A 17,824-nucleotide genomic window follows, 5' to 3' on the forward strand; every position below is an offset into this window, starting at 1 on the left:
AAAGAAGGTAAAAATTGGCAAGTTGAATCCAATATTGGCTTAATGACTGGAGACACTGAAGTGGTAAAAGACTGCTTGTGTGACTGGAGCCCTGTGTCAAGTAATGTATCATGGTGATCACTACTCTTACGTTTTATGATATTCATAAATTATGTAGATGAGAATTTTATGGGGTGGAGTAAGTTTGCAGATAACTCAAAGATTGGTTGGGTGGTTGACAGTGAGGAGGAAGGTATTAAGGTCATAAGAAGATGTAGGTGGATTGATCACATGGGCAGATCAGTGGCAAATGGAATTTAACTTTGATATATGTGAGATGACACACTTTGGAAGATGACAGAATGTTAAGATGCTAGGAAGCTCAGAGAAACAGAGGGAACTTGAAGTGCTTGTCCACAGATCCCTGACAGTGGCTGGGCAGGTTAATAGGGTTGTTAAGGAATACAGCATGCTTGCCTTTATCGGTCATGGCTAGATTATAAGAGCATGGAGGTCTTGTTAGACCTGTGCAGAACTTTGGTTAGGCCACAGCTGGAAGACTGTGCGCAAGTCTGGTCACTATACTGCAGGGAGAATGGAGTTGCAGTGGAGGGGATGCAAAGGAGAATCACTAGGAAGTTGACTGCGTGGAAATTTCAGCAATGAAGAGAGGCTGGATAAACTCAGGTGGCTTCCTTTGGAGTAGAGAAGGTTTAGAAGAGGCCTATTAGAGATGTATAAAATTATGAGGGGCATGGGCAGGGTGAATAGAAGGCAGTTGTTCCCCTTAGTTGAAAGGTCAATAACAGGGGGCATAATTTTAAATTCAAAGGCAGGATGTTTAGAGCCTTTTTAACAAAAAGGTGATGGGGTTCTGGAATAACAGTCAAATCTATGGTATTGTCCTGGAAAGTGGGATTGTAGGTAGTACTTTATTTTTGGCAGCACAGATTCACTGGGTTGCAGGGCCTCTTCTGTATTGGATGATATTGCGATTTTATGAATGAGGAGTGCATATCAGACGCAGCTATAAATGAGGTATCAACCTGTGAAGCCGCAATACAGTACTACTTGAATGCCAAAAAGCATAAACAGCAAGTGATAGACAGATTTTGTGGGTGATTTTTTTTTATCCAATGGATCTACCCTGCAGGCCTGTTACATCCAGGCAGGAATGATGGTGGACAGTTTAATAACTCAATGTAGGGAGAGCCCAGCACACCAGTACAAAAGGCAAGGCTGAAACATTTGCAATAATCTTCAGCCAAAGTTGCCAAATGGATGATCCATTTCAGCCTCTTCCAGTGGTTCCCTACCACTGCCAGTCTTCAGTCAGTTCAGTTCACTACATGTGATAACAAGAAATGACAGGAGGCACCAGATATTGCAGAGGCCCCATACAACATTGCAGCAATAGTTTTGAAAACGTACTTCAAAATTTGCTGCATCCCTAGCCAGGCTGTTCAGTGCAGCTACAACATTTGTATCTGCCTGACAATGTGGAGAATTGCCCAGGTATGTCCTGTACACACAAGACAAGACAACCAGTTACTGCCCCATCAGTCTACTGTCCATTATCAATGGAATGATCGAGTGTGTCATAACAGTGCTATCAAGCAGCACGCACTTGGCAATAACTCATTCATTGACTCCAGTTGGATTCTGCCATGGCCACACAGCTCCTAACCTCTGTACAGCCTTGGTTCAAACATGGACGAAGAGTTGAAATCTAGAGGTGAATTGAAAGTAATTTCCCTTGAATTAAAGATTGCATTTGACCAAGTGTGATATTGAGGGGTGGTAGTAAATCTAGAGTTTTGGGAATCAGGGAAAAAATGGTCTTTGCTGATTGAAATCATATCTGGCCCAAAGGAAGATGGCTGTGGTTGTTGGAGGTCAATCATCTTAGTTCCAGGATATCATGCCGGAGTTCTTTAGGGCAGTTGCTTCATCAGTAACCTTCCTCTCGTCATTAGGTCAGAAGTGGGGATGTTCACTGATGATTGCACAGATTTTAGCACGACTTACCATTCCCTCAGATACCGAAGTAGTCACTGCTCAGATGTTGCAAGTCCTGGATGATGTCCAAGCTTGGGGTGACAAGTGGCAAGTAAAATTCATGTCAGAGAAACTTAAACTTTTTTTTCATTGTATTCTGATTTGGAGTATTTCCCTGTGCTTTTTGAATCAACAATTGGTGTAATTGATTCTCTTAGAATGCTGGAGCCCATTTCAAGTTCATCAAACCTACGTCCCGAGTAGTGGAAAATAATGTATTGAACATGCCCACTTCCGAATTGCTATTAAAATTGAGTAGTTGTCATGTACAAGCATTTCATATGTCAACAACTGCCAAGCTCTGAATACCATATTTTAGTGTTCAGTGGACTTTGTACCACCGGTGTGGAACCTCTGGATATTTCTGCTCTTAGCCACCATTTGCAATGATGAAATGGTCTCCTAACAAGAGAAGACTTACCATTGCATTTCCTACATATATTTCTTTCAACTTTTTACTCTGTAGGTTTGAAAATTTCTGGATCGAATTTCCATATTTGAGGCTTTGTCTTGTTTTCTATCCTTTGACGAGTAGATTCCACGAATTTTAGCACATTATAATCCTGATTTTAAGTTTCTGCTGGGCATCGTACAGATGTGGGCTAGGCATATGGGCCACTTGAGGCATGAAATTTCTCTTCCTTGGCCAGATCAGCATCAATCTACTCACCTATGTGACAAACTGAGAGGCTGTAACTGCCCTGCTTTAATAGAAAATCATGTAGTAGGAAACTTTCAGTTGAGATGCTTAAGGAATGGGCCTAACTTCTAGACTAAGGGGAGTCCAGGATGCTTTTATGATTCAGATTAAGGGATAGGTGGATGGTGCATGCAAGACGTAAGGTTTCTTTGAGGTCCAGAGAAGCAGTTCCACAAAGAAACAGTTCTTTCCTGTAGAAAAATTAAATTACTTTTCCAGGCCTCTTCTGAGTTTGGCTTCCTTCTGTTGTGTTCGTTTTGCAGACCTCTTGTTAAAACTGCAATTGGACTGTAATGATGTCCTTGAGTGGGATCTGCATATTCAGAAAAGGATGCCACCGTTTTGTTTTGCTTAGCGCTCCTTACCTGTTCAAAGACCAGTTGACATTTCAACCCTCAAGAGGAAGGCAGATCCAGTGTGTAAGCCATATGAGCCAGTTTCCACTAGGCAAGGAAAACTTACCCTCGCATAATCTTTGTGATCTTGTCTGTCTGACTAAAGCTTAGTTTGCTGTGCAGATTTCCCTGTATAAAGCTTAGTCTAGGGTGTGGAGTTTCAAGTCCTTGCATCACACCAACATTGCAAAATCATATCACCAGTTCAAATTTGTCTTAGGTTGCAGATGAAGTTGATGAATTTGTGAGTTTAATTTAATTTTATTATTAAATTACCAGAGTTCATGACTTTAATCTGAATGAGAAACGACCCAGCTATATCAAAGCCAAGGAGAACACAAGACACTATGTGAAGAAGGTGGAAGTAGCTAGGAAGTCTTTGAAAAGCTGTGAGAAACAATACAGTAATCATCAGCAGGTGGTGAAAGAACTGGAGTTTGAGCTGGAAGGTGTGAATAAAGTATGTTTGGCTTTTGAGGAAGAAGCAGTAGCAGAAATCAGCCGCAGAGGCCGTAGCATGGAACTGGAGGAGAGCCAGGTGAATAAAAACAATTGCTACTTGTTTTACTTTTTCTGTTCTTATTTACATTTTTTGTTGCCTTGTGTCTTCTTTACATTTTTTTTGTCATTACTGTAACTTGTTCAATCAAACAAATTGATCATGATATTTGAAAAGCTTATAGTACCATTATTTTTGATGATGTTATACTGCTTAGAAGTTCACCCATATGCTCCGGTGAATTTTCTGGGGTTAACAGAAGCTTGGAGCAGCACCTTAAGCAGGACATTTCCGGCACCTGTCTGCCCGACATTCTGCAAAAGTCGAGTGACTCCTGCTGTATTCTTGGTGTTATGTGTAATGAACATGGATATGTCCCAGTGAAAATCTTTGCAAAAGGGTAGTATGGTGATAGTAACAAGGTCAGCTAGTTGGACTCCATAGAATGTGAGCTCCCTGATTGGGGCAGGTGATCTGGACCTATAGGGAGCCCTGATTGAAATTTAAAAAGGGGAGTGTCAGAGAAACTGACATGCTGATAGCTGACTCCAAGTGAGGCAGTACTAAAGTCAAATACTGTTCACATGTAAATAAAGGGTGACTCGGTGACAGGATACTGGCCTCTGGAGTTATTTCAGATGGCACGTATGTAAAGAAGGTAGTTTCCAGGTTCACAGTCACAATCTTAGCTTGGTTCCGAGGTAAATTCAAACTTATGTTCAGTGGACATGTGATCCAGTAGCTCAGCTGCTAAATAAGAGGTTGGAATATGGAAACTCCCTGATGATGGAGCTTTCTAGCTTTGGTGCTGTGAAAATCTTGGAAATTCCTTCTAAATTGCACTGTGCAAGTAGCTGCAACACATCGACCACAGCAATTCAAGAAACTGGCTGGCCACCACCTTCTCAAGGGCAATTATTGATGTGTAGTAAATGTTGGTCCGGTCAGTGACACCCATATTACAAGAATAAATGAAAAAAAAAGGTTAGGAATTAAAACAAATGCTCAGTGGCATACACTTACCAAAGTATGACCGCTGTGTATCAGAAGAGATGAAGGACAAAAATATGAGAGGTAGGAGCAGGAGTAGGCCATATGGCCCTTCAAACATTCTGTGCATTCAAAACAATTATGTTTAATACTCTACATTACTTCCATTTTTGGCCTGCTTTCTATATACTTTGATGGACCGTTCAAGGTAGAGAATTACAAAGATACACAGCCTTTGAAGAAGCAAATTTCTCCTCATATGTGCCCTCAATAATGGGCCCCATGTTACCTCAGCTGTGGACGTATTGTTTTCACTCCTGTTTGTTCATGAACAATGAATCTCAAAAAACGCATGGATAGATTACAGTGTAATTTGTGCATAGGGTCTGATCCAAGTAAAATCTGATTAGGTTTGGACAAAAGTACAGTCGTTGATCCTGTAAATGTTTAAAGGGGTCATTAACTTTGGGAGATAGTGTGAATTCACTTTATTAAAGCATCTTGTGGATTGACTCAGTTGTTATGGTTCTGTTTATTACAACTGTTTGTTACAAGATGTGAGCAGAATTCTCTAAATAGGTTGTATAGATAGGCCTGAAGACTGCCTATTAAGACAGAAGGTTTTAATAAAAAGATTTTTCTCAGCATTACTGTTACAGAATATTGATCTTCGTATCAATCCTTGTGGCACTCCACTAGTCACAGCCTGTCAGCTTGAAAGTTCCTGTTTATCTTTTGTCTTTCTCTTTGTTGTTAATCAGTCTTCTATTCGTGTACCATTATTTCCCTCAACTGCAAACTGCAATGACACAAGTCAGAATGGGTGGGTATTTGGGTTTACAGCTCTGGCTAGCTTCCTTTGGGTGCAGGGTGCCCTTAGCTAAAATTGCAGAGCAATGGCATGGAAACAAAGGGTAGTGGACAAAAATAGAAATAGAAAGCAGTTGAAAAACTCAGCAGTATGGCAGCATCTGTAGAGAGTTAAATTGAATTAGTGCTTAGTGTATTTTTTAATTCATTCAAAAATGTATGTTTTGTTGCATTGGCCTACATTTATTGTCCATCCCTAGTTGCCTCTCAGTGAGTGGTGGTGAGCTGCCTTCTAGAACTGCTGCACTCCATTTTGGTGAAGGGACGCTCAAAGTGGTATCAGGGAGGGAATTCCAGAATGTTAACCCAGTGACAGTGAAGAAACAGCGATTATGTTTCCAAGTCAGAATGGTGAGTGCTTGGAGGGCTTGCAGATGGTATTCCCATTTATCTAATGTATTGCCTTGTCCTTCTAGATAGTAGTGGCCATGGGTTTGGAAGATCCTGTCAAAGGAACCTTTGTGAATTTCTGCAGTGCATCTTATAGATGATATGGTACAGATTCCTGTTACTGTTCATCAGTGGTAGAGGGAGTAACTGTTTCAGGGCATGGTCCCGATTAAGTGAGTTCCATTATTTTGTATGGTGTTTTTGAACATTGTTTGAGCTGCACTCCTCTAGGCAAGTTGGTAGTATTCCATCATACTCCTGACTTGTGCTGGTAGGTGGTGAACCAGTTACTCATTGCAATCCTATCCTATGATCTGCTTCCCATCCTCTGATTTGCTTTTGTAGTCACAATAATTAAATTAAATCAGTTCAGTTTCTGGTCAGTTGTAACCTTCAGACTATTGATGAAGGGGCATTCAGTGAAACTCATGCAGTTGAATATCAAGGGTGAAGATTAGATTGTAGGGGATGGTCATTGCTTGACATGACTGTTACTTGCCACTTGTCACCCCAAGCCTAGATATCATCCAACTCTTGCTACATTTGAACATGGACTGCTTCCGTATCTGAGGAATAGTGAATGGTTTACAGCATTATGCAGTCAGTAACAAACATCCCTCCTCCTGACATGATGATGGAAGGAATATCATTGATGAAGCATCTATAGATAGTTCGGCATAGGGCACTACCCTGAGGAACTCTTTCACAGATGACCTGGAGGGAAGATGACTTGACCTCCAATAACCACAACCATCTCCTGTTATGCATGGCATGACTACAGCTAACAGAGTGTCCCACCCTGATTGCTACTGCTTCTAATTTTTGACAGACTTCTTGACACTTAACACATCTAACTGAAGATTGTTGCACATTCTTCAGTCTTGTCTTTTGCAGTGATGAGCTGGTCTTCCCCATTATTTGTGAAAGTTTCCCCTTCAGTGAGTGTTTACTCATCCACTACCATTCACAATTGAATGTGGTGGGGCTGCAGTGCTTAGATCTGATCTGCTGTTTGTGGAATCCTGCAGCCTTATGTAATACTTGTTGCTTTTGTTATTTGACATGCAAATAGTCCTGTGTTGTGTCTTCACAGGTTGACTTCTTATTATTAAGGTATATCCGGTGCTGTTTTTGGCGTGACCTCCTACAGCCTTTGTTGAACCATGTTTGATCCCTTAGTTTGATGATAATTGTAGAGTTGAGGATATGCTGGACTATGAGGTTGAAGATTGTGTTTGAGTTCAGTTGTGCTGCTACTGTTGATGTCCTACAACACCTCACTTGAGTTGAGTTGCTAGATTTGTTCTGACTTATCTCATTTAGCACTGTGGTCATGCTGTAAAATCCAATTGAAGGTATCCTCAGTATTGCCTCCATGAGGACTAGGCAGTATTGACTCCTGCGGAATCACAGACAGAATGGCGAGGACGTGATGAGATCAGATCGATTTTCATTTTGTTCTTTCAACATCTGCGGTGGATCCAGTATTGCAGCTATGTTTTTTTAGGATTTGATTAGCTCAGTCACCAGTGGTGCTGCCAAGCCACTCTTGGCGACAGTCTTTGAAGTTCAGCAGAGGTTGGCGGTGACGCTGTTCGGTGGTTGGGATGAAGATTTGAATCGGCACAGCTTGCAGCTATGTTTTTTTAGGATTTGATTAGCTCAGTCACCAGTGGTGCTGCCAAGCCACTCTTGGCGACAGTCTTTGAAGTTCAGCAGAGGTTGGCGGTGACGCTGTTCGGTGGTTGGGATGAAGATTTGAATCGGCACAGCCACCACTGCCAAACAGGTTTATGGAGGAAGTGTTGTCAAGGGACCAATGCTCTCGTGAAAAGTGTAAATAGGCTGGCCAACAAGACTTTAAACTGGAAAGTGGGGGGAAGGAAGGAAAAGTAAAACTTCCCCAGTGTAGAACAAAACAGCAGGCAAACATCTGTTGGGGTAGATTCCAATGTGTGGAAACCTATGAAAAAAGTTACGGGAACGGAGAACTCAGGAGAAGTTATTAAAGTTTCCAGCACAGATACAAATAGGACAAAGTGTGTGGAAAGGGTTAGGTATCAAACTTCGAGCACACTAGATAAATGAGAAACAATGAAAAGGGAGACAGTTAATACAGGACTGAAGGTGTTATATCTGAATGCACGCAGTAAACAAGGTAAATGAGCTTGTGTTGCGGATTGAAATTGGCAAATATGACATGGTGGGCATCGTGGAGACATGGCTGCAAAGGGGTTCAGGATTAGGAGTTGAATGTCCAAGGATATACATCTTATTGAAAAGATAGGTAGATGCGAAGAGGGGTTGAGTTTGCCTTATTAGTAAGAAATGAAATTGAGTCAATAGTAAGAAGCGAAGTAAGGTCAGACGGTGTAGAATCTGTGTGGGTAGAGTTGAGGAACCGCAGAGGTACATAAACCGCAGCTGGAATTATATACAGGTCTCTAAACAGTAGTCAGGAGCTGGGGTGCAAGATATACCAGAAGATAGCAAAGATGTTTAAGGAAGGCAAAGTTATGGTGATCATGGGGGATTTCAATATACAGGTGGACTGGGAAAATTAGATTGGCAGTGGATTTGAGGAATGTCTACAAGATGGCTTTTTAGAGCAGCTTGTGGTAGAGCCTACTAGGGAACAAGCTCTGATGAAGGGCCTAGGCCCGAAACGTCAGCTTTTGTGCTCCTGAGATGCTCCTTGGCCTGCTGTGTTCATCCAGCTTCACACTTTGTTATCTAGGGAACAAGCAATACTGGATTTAGTGTTGCGCAATGAGGCAGAATTGATAAGGGAGCTTAAGGTTAAGGAACCCTTAGGGGAGGCAGTGATCATAATTTGATAGAATTTGCTCTGCAATTTGAGAGGTCAAAGATAGAATCAGAGGTAATGATATTACAGCTGAATAAAGGCAAATACAGAGGCATGAGGGAGGAGTTAGACAGAATTGACAGAGGGCACTTAAGAGTCATTGCTGTGGGTCTGGATACATAGGTAGACCAGACCAGGGCAGATTTCCTTTTAAGGAGATCGGTAAATCAGATGATTTTTTACGACAATCAATTGTGATTTCATACCATGACTGGGAGAAGAGCCGAGCAGGAAGGATAGTGGTACGGCAGTGGCAGGAGTTTCTAGGAGTAATATAGGACACGCAGCAAAAATTCATCGCTAAGAAAAAGAAGCGTGGCACAGGAATGACAAGGCAATCATGGCCAACTAGGGAAGTCAGGGATAGCATAAAAGTAAAAGAGAATCATATAATGTGGCAAAGGCCAATGGAAACCAGAGGATTGGGAAGCTTACAAAGACTAACAGAGGGCAATAAAAAAGAAATATGGAAGGAGAAGATTAAATATAAGGGTAAGCTAGCCAGTAATATAAAGGAGGACTGTAAAGGGCAAAAGAAAGGCAAAAGTAGAGATTGGACTGCTGGAAAATGACCCTGGAGAGATAGTAGTAGGGAACAAGGAAATGGCTGAGGAACTGAATAATTATTTGCTTCAGTCTTCACGGTGAAAAACATGAGTGATATCCCAAAAATTCGAGAGAGTCGGGGTAGAGGTGAGTATGGTGGCTATCACCTAAGAGAAGGTGCTAGAAAAACTGAATGGCCTGAAGATGGATAAATCAGCAGATGGACTACACCATAGAATTCTTAAGGAGATAGCTGAAGAGACGGATGAGTAAAGGATGAGACTTCTGAATAATTGGAAGTGTACGGTAAAATAGGGCAAAATCAGCAATGGATTCATCAAGGGGAGGCCATGCTTGACAAATCTGTGAGAATTCTTTGAGGAAGTAGATTAGATCAAGGAGAGCCAGTGGATGTTATCTACCTGGACTTTAAGAAGGCCTTTGACAAGGTGCTGCACAGGAGCCTGCTGAGTAAGATAGGGGCCCATGGCGTTAGAGGCAAGGTGCCAGCCTGGATAGAAGATTGGCCAACTGGTAGAAAGCAGAGAATGGCGTTAAAAGAGTCTTTCTCAGGAGGGCATCTGGTGACAAGTGGTGTTCCACAAGGGTCAGTGTTGGGTCCACAGCTTTTCGCTTCATACATTTATGATTTAGATGAAGGAACGGAGGGCAGTCTGGCTAAGACTGCTGACGATACAAAGATAGGTAGAGGGACAAGTAGTATTGAGGAGGCGGGGAGGCTGCAGAAGGATTTGGACAGGTTAGGAGAGTAAGCAAAGAAGTGGCAGATGGAGTACAATGTGGGAAAATATGAGGTCATGCACTTAGGTAAGAAGAATAGACGTATGGACTGTTTTCTAAATGGGGAGAAAATTCAGAAGTCTGAAGTATAAATAGACTTGGGAGCTCTAGTCCAGGATTCTCTCAAGGTAAACTTGCAGATTGAGTCAGCAGTTAGGAAGGCAAATGCAATGTTGGCATTTATTTTGAGAGTACTTGAATATAAAAGCAGAGATGTTATTCTGAAGCTCTACAAGACTCTGATCAGGCCAAATTTGGAGTACTCTGTGCAGTTTTAGGCTCCGTATGTCTGGGAAGATGTACTGGCCCTGGAGTGCATTCAGAGAAGGTTCACGAGAAAGGCCCCAGGAATAAAAAGCTTAACACGTGAGGGATGTTTGAGGACTCTGGGTCTATACTCGATGGAGTTTAGAAGGATGAGTGGGGGATCTAATTGAAACTTACAGAATACTGAATGATCTAGACAGAGTCGATGTTGGGAAGATGTTGCCTTTGGTAGGAGAGACTAGATCCTGAGGGCACAGCCTGAGAGTAAAGAGAAGATGTTTTAGAACGGAGATGAGGAGAAACTTCTTCATCCAGAGAGTGGTACATCTATGGAATTCACTGCCACAGAAGCTGTGGACCCAACACTGACCCTTGTGGAAGCCAGGTCGTTGAGTATAATTAAGACGGAGATAAATAGGTTCTTGATCGCCTAGGGGATCAAGGGTTAAGGGGAAAAAGTGGAAGAATGGAGTTAAAAATATTATCAGCCATGATTGAATGGTGGAGCAGACTCAGTGGGCTGAATGGCTTAATTACTGCTCCTATTTCTTATGGTCTAAGTTGCACACTAGCGTACGTTTTACACCTTTGTTACATTTGGTACTTTTTCCCATATTGTTCAACATGGAGAGGTATTGAATCAGCTAGGGAGGGCAGTATGTGGTAAACTGTAGGAGATTCCTTGCCCATGTTTAACCTGATGCTGTGAGACAACATGAGATCCAGAGTCAATATTACACTCTATTCTGACTGAATAATTCTACTGGATACAGTCCACCCAGTGGAAGAGGACATATTCAAGAATAGTTTTGCTATTACCTGGAAATTTATAAGGTATGATGTTGTGAGTATGATTGCGTCAGACTGTTCCTTGATTAATCTGGGAGACAACATTTCTAATTTTGGTCCTCACTCCCAGATGTTAGTAAGGAGGATTTTCAGAGTTCACAGGGCTGAGTTTAGCAATGTTGTTTCTGGTGCAAAAGTCAATGCCAGGGGATTTGTCTGTTTTGTTTTCTTTTTTGAGATGTTTTAGTGTTGAGAACCAACTGAGTGGCTTGCTGGGCCATTTCAGAGGGCACTTAAGAGTCATTGCTGTGGGTCTGGATACATAGGTAGATCAGACCAGGGCAGATTTCCTTTTAAGGTGATCGGTAAATCAGATGACTTTTTACAACAATCAATTGTGATTTCATACCATCCCAGACTTGTATTTCCAGATCTTATTTTTCATTCAAATTCCACAATCTTGCCATGGAATTTGAACCCTGGTCCCAGGAGCATGACTTGGTTTTCCAGTATTACTAACGCAGAGACACTGCCACTATGCACTAATCTCCCTGACATCACTCTTCTTCAGGAGACTACTCATTTTTAGAGTACAAAGATCATCGGGTGGATCCGAGGAAGATGATGACGTAGAATGAAGAAATGTGAAGCAGCACCAACGTCCCAGCTTCCCTCATTGGAAGGTTGGCTTAGGATCCACCAGTGAACTAATCTAACACTGATGGGAGCTCTGGCGTCCATCAGTGTCACTAACACAAAGCTATCCTGTTAATGACCAAGCCACGGTTTGACAGTGCAATGTCAATTAATTTCTGTTCATTCTTCGTCACACAACTGAAAAGGTCACTTGGCAGCCAGCTACCAAGAATAGGCAAGACGAGAAAGAGATGCTAAAGAATAATATTTATGTGGCCCACATTTAAGACAGAAATGTAGCATTCTAGTAATGTGTAAAATCTTTGTGGACACCTTTGTGTATCTACAAAGCTTTATGCCCCATTTCTCAGTATTTATATGTATTGAAAGTTTTGTGCCTTCAAACAGGGATAGTGGCAGGCTGCATAAACCCTGCTGTCACTACTGAGATGTGCTTGGACTTTGGAGCCCATTAACATCTCACCAAAGATTGCTGCAACTATACCTTGCAGAGACTGACTCAGCAATCAGGATTCAGTACAGAACTTAAGTTAATAATAATGGGCAAGGAGGGCCAGGATGTGAGCTGAATCCTCAATTGTTTACTCCTTTTGACGTCATTTCACTTATGGCTTAACTGCACTTTCCTGCTGGCAGTGAGCTATAGAACGCTTTGTGGTAGATCACTGGGGTTCTGAAGAACCAAAGCTGGGCATCATGTATCCTTCTTAAAGCAGTATTTCTAGTTTCCAAGCTACAGTTGAAGACTTTGAAACACTTCTGGGAAGACTTCATTTCATGCTCCTTATAGATAACCAGTCTTTCTGCAGGTAAGGAAATAGTTGCGCACGCTAGCAGCATTGCCCTATTTATGCATGAAATCAATGCTTCTAACCTCTGTGCAAGCATGCATAGTGAAACTGGACCACCCGGCATGTAACACACATGAAATTCAAGCCACTGTTTCTTGATAAATCCGTATACTTTTCTAAACCTGCTCATTACTACAAACAATTATTTTCAGCCCAGGGAACTGAGTAATGACAGTTATTTCTTCTTTGGGGTTTTATGTGTACTTTCATGCCTTTAAGTATGATTGTATTTGACAAGAAAGAACCATATAAACACATTGAAAATAAAATAATTGCCACCCAGAATCCTTGCTTTGATAGTGTTGAGTGGTAGAAAACAGATTATTCCTTAACATTTAATAATCTATTGCTGTAAATATACATTTTGCCTACTTATTAAGTTGACTTTTTGTCTGATTACATAGATTCAGCAATATAAAGAACTGAAGCAATTGGTGAGAAAACAGGTGTCCTCAGTGGCCCAAACATTGGAGAAACTGCGACGTGAGCAAAAGGCTGATCGAGACAAGCTGGAACTGGATCAAAGAAACTATAAAGATTTGCAAGTAATCAGATAAAATTATGCATAAAAGACACATCAGTTAATTTTAATACTATTAAAATTAGAAACCATCCTATTTAGAATAATTTATACTAAATGCATAATGTATTCAGTACAGCAAACTAATCACAGTTCAATAGGATTAGTGCAAATTTGTCAAAAAGTTCTCTTTCATTTATTCCAAATAGTGTTTCACTTCTGCCTCCTCGTTTCCTTCTTTTGAAAAAAAACCCTAGATTTTCATTTACCCTCTGTTGCAATTTCTGTGACTTATCCTGCAATGAATTTCTATTTATTAGTATTTGCAATAACAGGAATAAAAGCTAAGACACTCATTTTCATCTTGATGGGATTTTATTTTCTCCACCATGTAAATGGCACGGCACAAAAAAAACTTGAAAGAATTTCATGTGCCATTTTAAAATTGCTACTGACCTGAATCCTGTCCTTTTCTGTGACCCACAATCTGCCTGCACCTCAACCATATGTAGGCTCATTGGTTAGCATTGCATCCTCGCAATGCCAGGGATCCAGGTTTCATTCCAGCCTTGGACAACTGCCTGTGTGAAATTTGCACATTTTCTCTGTGTCTGCGTGGGTGTCCTCCAGGTGCTCTGGTTTCCTCCCATGGTCCAAAGATGTTCAGTTTAGGTGGATTGGCCATACTAAATTGCCCATAGTGTCTAGCAATGTGTTGGCTTGGTAGTTTAGCTCTGGGCAGTGCAGGGTTACAAGGATAGGTTAGGGAGTGGATCTGGGAGAGATGCTTTCTGGAGGGTTGATGTGGACTTAATGGGCTGAATGGCCTGCTTCCACACTGTAGGGATTCTGTGATACTATGATAACACAGTTTTTTGTCAGTGGTGAAAAAGCAGCCAACTCCTCAGTTTATACCGTATGGATACTCCAATGCACTATTCATTGCAAATGCAAAGCAATATATAGAAGTAAGGTATTAGTTTAGTTTTAAAATAAGCATTGATTTGCATATTTCTGGCTTCTCAGTTGATCTCTGAACACATTTCACAAAAAAATTCACCAAACTTCCCAAAATGCCTTAGAGCCTTCCAGAATGGGGTATGAATCTCTCAGATATTGCTGCTCATAGCTTGGGAGTTACTTACAGTTTAAATTTTCCATTTCTATCATAGTGACATCACTGCTGAGAGTTGAGACTAACAGATATGTCAGAACAAACAGGTCTAGAGTTCAGCGACAGCATAGAAACAAAGAAACCTACAGCACAGGAACAGGCCCTTCGGCCCTCCAAGCCTGCGCCGATCAAGATCCTCTCTCTAACCTGTCATCTATTTTCTAACGGTCTGTGTCCGTTTGCTCCCTGCCCATCCATGTACATGTCCAAATATATCTTAAAAGTCACTAACGTGTCTGCGTCTACCACCTCCGCTGGCAACGCGTTCCAGGCGCCCACCACCCTCTGTGTAAAGAACTTTCCACGCATATCTTCCTTAAACTTTCCTCCTCTCACTTTGAACTCATGACCCCTAGTAATTGAGTCCCCCACTCTGGGAAAAAGCTTTTTGCTATCCACCCTGTCTATACCCCTCATGATTTTGTAGACCTCAATCAGGTCCCCCCTCAATCTCCGTCTTTCTAATGAAAATAATCCTAATCTATTCAACCTCTCTTCATAGCTAGCACCCTCCGTACCAGGCAACATCCTGGTGAACCTCCTTTGCACCCTCTCCAAAGCAGCCACATCCTTTTGGTAATGTGGTGACCAGAACTGTACACAGTACTCCAAATGTGGCCGAACCAAAGTCCTATACAACTGCAACATGACCTGTCAACTCTTGTACTCAATACCCCGCCCAATGAAGGAAAGCATGCCATATGCTTTCTTGACCACCCTATTGACCTGCGTTGTCACCTTCAGGGAGCAATGGACCTGAACACCCAGATCTCTCTTTCATCAATTTTCCCTAGGACTTTTCCATTTACTGTATAGTTTGCTCTTGAACTTGATCTTCCAAAATACATCACCTCGCATTTGCCCTGATTGAACTCCATCTGCCACTTATCTGCCCAACTCTCCAGTCTATCTGTATTCTGCTGTAATTTCTGACAGTCCCCATTACTATCAGCTACTCCACCAATCTTAGTGTCATCAGCAAACTTGCTGATCAGACCACCTACACGTTCCTCCAGAGCATTTACATATATCACAAACAACAGTGGTCCCAGCACAGATCCCTGTGGAACACCACTGGTTACAAGTCTCCAATTTGAGAAACTCCCTTCTACTACTACCGTCGGCCTCCTGTTGCCCAGCCAGTTTTTTATCCATCTAGCTAGCACACCTTGGACCCCATGTAACTTCACTTTCTCCATCAGCCTGCCCGGGAATCAGGATAGCCTCAAATATCAAGACAAGCTCATGAATTAAGAATCAGTGGAGGGGAGAGCAATCAACCAAATTTGGAGCAGGGGATTCCCCTATTTACCTATCCCCATAACCTTTGACTCCCTTGTCCATTAGAAGTGAGGGTGAGATCAAGAGATGGAGACAACAAGGGGTTTTTTGGAAAAATAGAGAGGCTTGAGGATTGTAAAAATGGAACTCATGCTGAAGGCAGAGGAGGAAACTGGGAAATGGATTTGATGTATGGATCAGTATTGTTGAGGAGCAACTAGAGGTAGGCAAAACTTAGAAATCTTGCAGTGGGTAAACTGGTTGGAGACCAAGGAATCCTGTTGGATGAACCAAGGAAAAGAAAATTTTCAAATTCAGCTATCAGACTATTTAATGCTGCACTACAAATATTTCTATTTGTATAGTCAGAGGATGTGGACTTTGCTGGTTGAAGCAGCAGTTATTGCTCATTTCTAATGCCCTTGAGAATGTGGTAGTAAGTTATCTTTTTGACCTATTGCCGTCCATTTGGCGTAGATACACCCAGAGTGTTGTGAGGGAGAGAGTTTCAGGAATTTGACCCAGAAACAGTGACGGAACAGCAATATATTTCAGAGTGAGGATGACGTGTAGCTTGGACAGCAACGTGCAGGTTGTGGTGTTCCCTTGCATCTACTTTCCTTGTCGACCTTGATGATAGAAGTGAAGTGTTTGAAAGGAAGAGCTTTCAAAAGAACCTTGGTGGGTGCTGGTGTACCTTGGAAATTGTACGTTGATGCTGTATTATGCATCAGTCGTGGAGGGAATGAGTACAGAAGGTGGTGGATAGGCCATTGGTCATGTGGGCTGGTTTGTGTAGGATAGTGTTAAGTTACTGAGTGTTGTTGGAGCTGCACTGGTCCCAACAAGTGGACTTGTATATGGTGGGCAGGCTTTGGAGAATTGGGAAGTGAGTCGCACTGCAGAATTCCTAGGCTCTGACTGCTCTTGAAGTCACAGGTTTTAACTATCTGCCGGTTCAGTTTCTGGTCAGTGTTAACCCCCAGATTATTGATATTATCACTGGATGTGTTCTAAGACTTGCTGCACGTGGATACTAGCTGTTTCACTATCTGAGGAGTTGCAATGGTGCTGAATATTTGTGCAGTTGTCAGCGAACATCCCATTTCTGACCTTACGATAAACTGAAGGTGCTGAAGACGGTTGGGTCTAGGATGCTTGCCTGAGGAAGCCCTGCAGTGATGCCCCAAAGTTGGGTAACAGTGACCACAACAGTCTTTGAGCCAGGTATGATTTCAACCTGTAGAGAATTTCCCCTGATTCCCATTGACACCAGTTTAGTAGAGCTCCTTGATGCCCCTGTTGATCAAATGCTGCTGTGATGTCAAGGACAGTTGCTGTCACCTGACCTCTTGAATTTAGGTTGTTTGCATCTGTTAAGAGAAAATTCGATAAATATGCAAAGCTAAGAAAAACATGATTGACCACATGGTCTCATGTCTTGCAGTGCTACGTAGGCTAAGGGGTTAAGGAAAGGAAAGGTTGCCATAATCCTACTGGACTGCATAGGCATGCTCTCTCAGAGACACATCGGGGGTGGTTTAACCTGAGGGTAGCAACACTGCAGGCAAACATTGTAACCTCAGCCGGTACAGGAATTGAACCTGTGCTGCTGGTCTAGTTTGCAGACCTCAATGGTGGTACTCTTAAATTAGGAGATTGTAGGTTCAAGCCACTCTCCAAAACAATAGTTTAGACTGATACTTCAATGCATTACTCGGGGAGTACTGGTCCGTATGAGGTGTAGTATTTTGGTTGATATGTTAAATCAAGCTGATCTTTGGTAGTGATAATAACGTGTGGCACTATTTAGAGTTTGGGGAGCAGTTCCTCTGTTCTGGACTGAAGTTGTCTGTACCCAAGTGCTTGTAATAGATAACTTGAGCGTTAAATTTATTGTTGACTGTGACACCTTGCTGTATGTAACCTGGTTGCAACATTTTCTACATTATAAAAGTTATACTTCAAAAGTACTTGGCTGTTAAATATTTGTGGAGTCCCAAATTTAAAAATCATGAATTTTAAATTCGTAAACGGTTTATGTAGAAAATAAATAGTTGCAATTTCAAACTTCAAGGCATAAAGATCACTACAATATTGTGTCTGATCTGTTCGAGATTAGTGTTGGAGAAAATTACGATTTTAACCTGGTGAGTAAAATGTACAATTGACTACAGTTTGATCACTTTTA

General features: G+C 41.8%; 1 protein-coding gene across 1 annotated transcript in view; it reads left to right on the forward strand.

Annotated features, from left to right (window-relative positions):
* Nucleotides 1–17,824, forward strand: part of LOC125460833 (structural maintenance of chromosomes protein 1B-like) — a 148,035-nt gene that overhangs the window by 30,220 nt on the left and 99,991 nt on the right. Inside the window, exons 7-8 of the mRNA XM_059652374.1 lie at nucleotides 3,412–3,670; nucleotides 13,063–13,203. Of these exons, the coding sequence (XP_059508357.1) occupies nucleotides 3,412–3,670; nucleotides 13,063–13,203 (400 nt within the window). The remainder of the gene's footprint in view (nucleotides 1–3,411; nucleotides 3,671–13,062; nucleotides 13,204–17,824) is intronic.

Source organism: Stegostoma tigrinum, chromosome 18 (genome assembly GCF_030684315.1).
Source record: "Stegostoma tigrinum isolate sSteTig4 chromosome 18, sSteTig4.hap1, whole genome shotgun sequence".
Taxonomy (NCBI): Eukaryota; Metazoa; Chordata; class Chondrichthyes; order Orectolobiformes; family Stegostomatidae; genus Stegostoma; species Stegostoma tigrinum.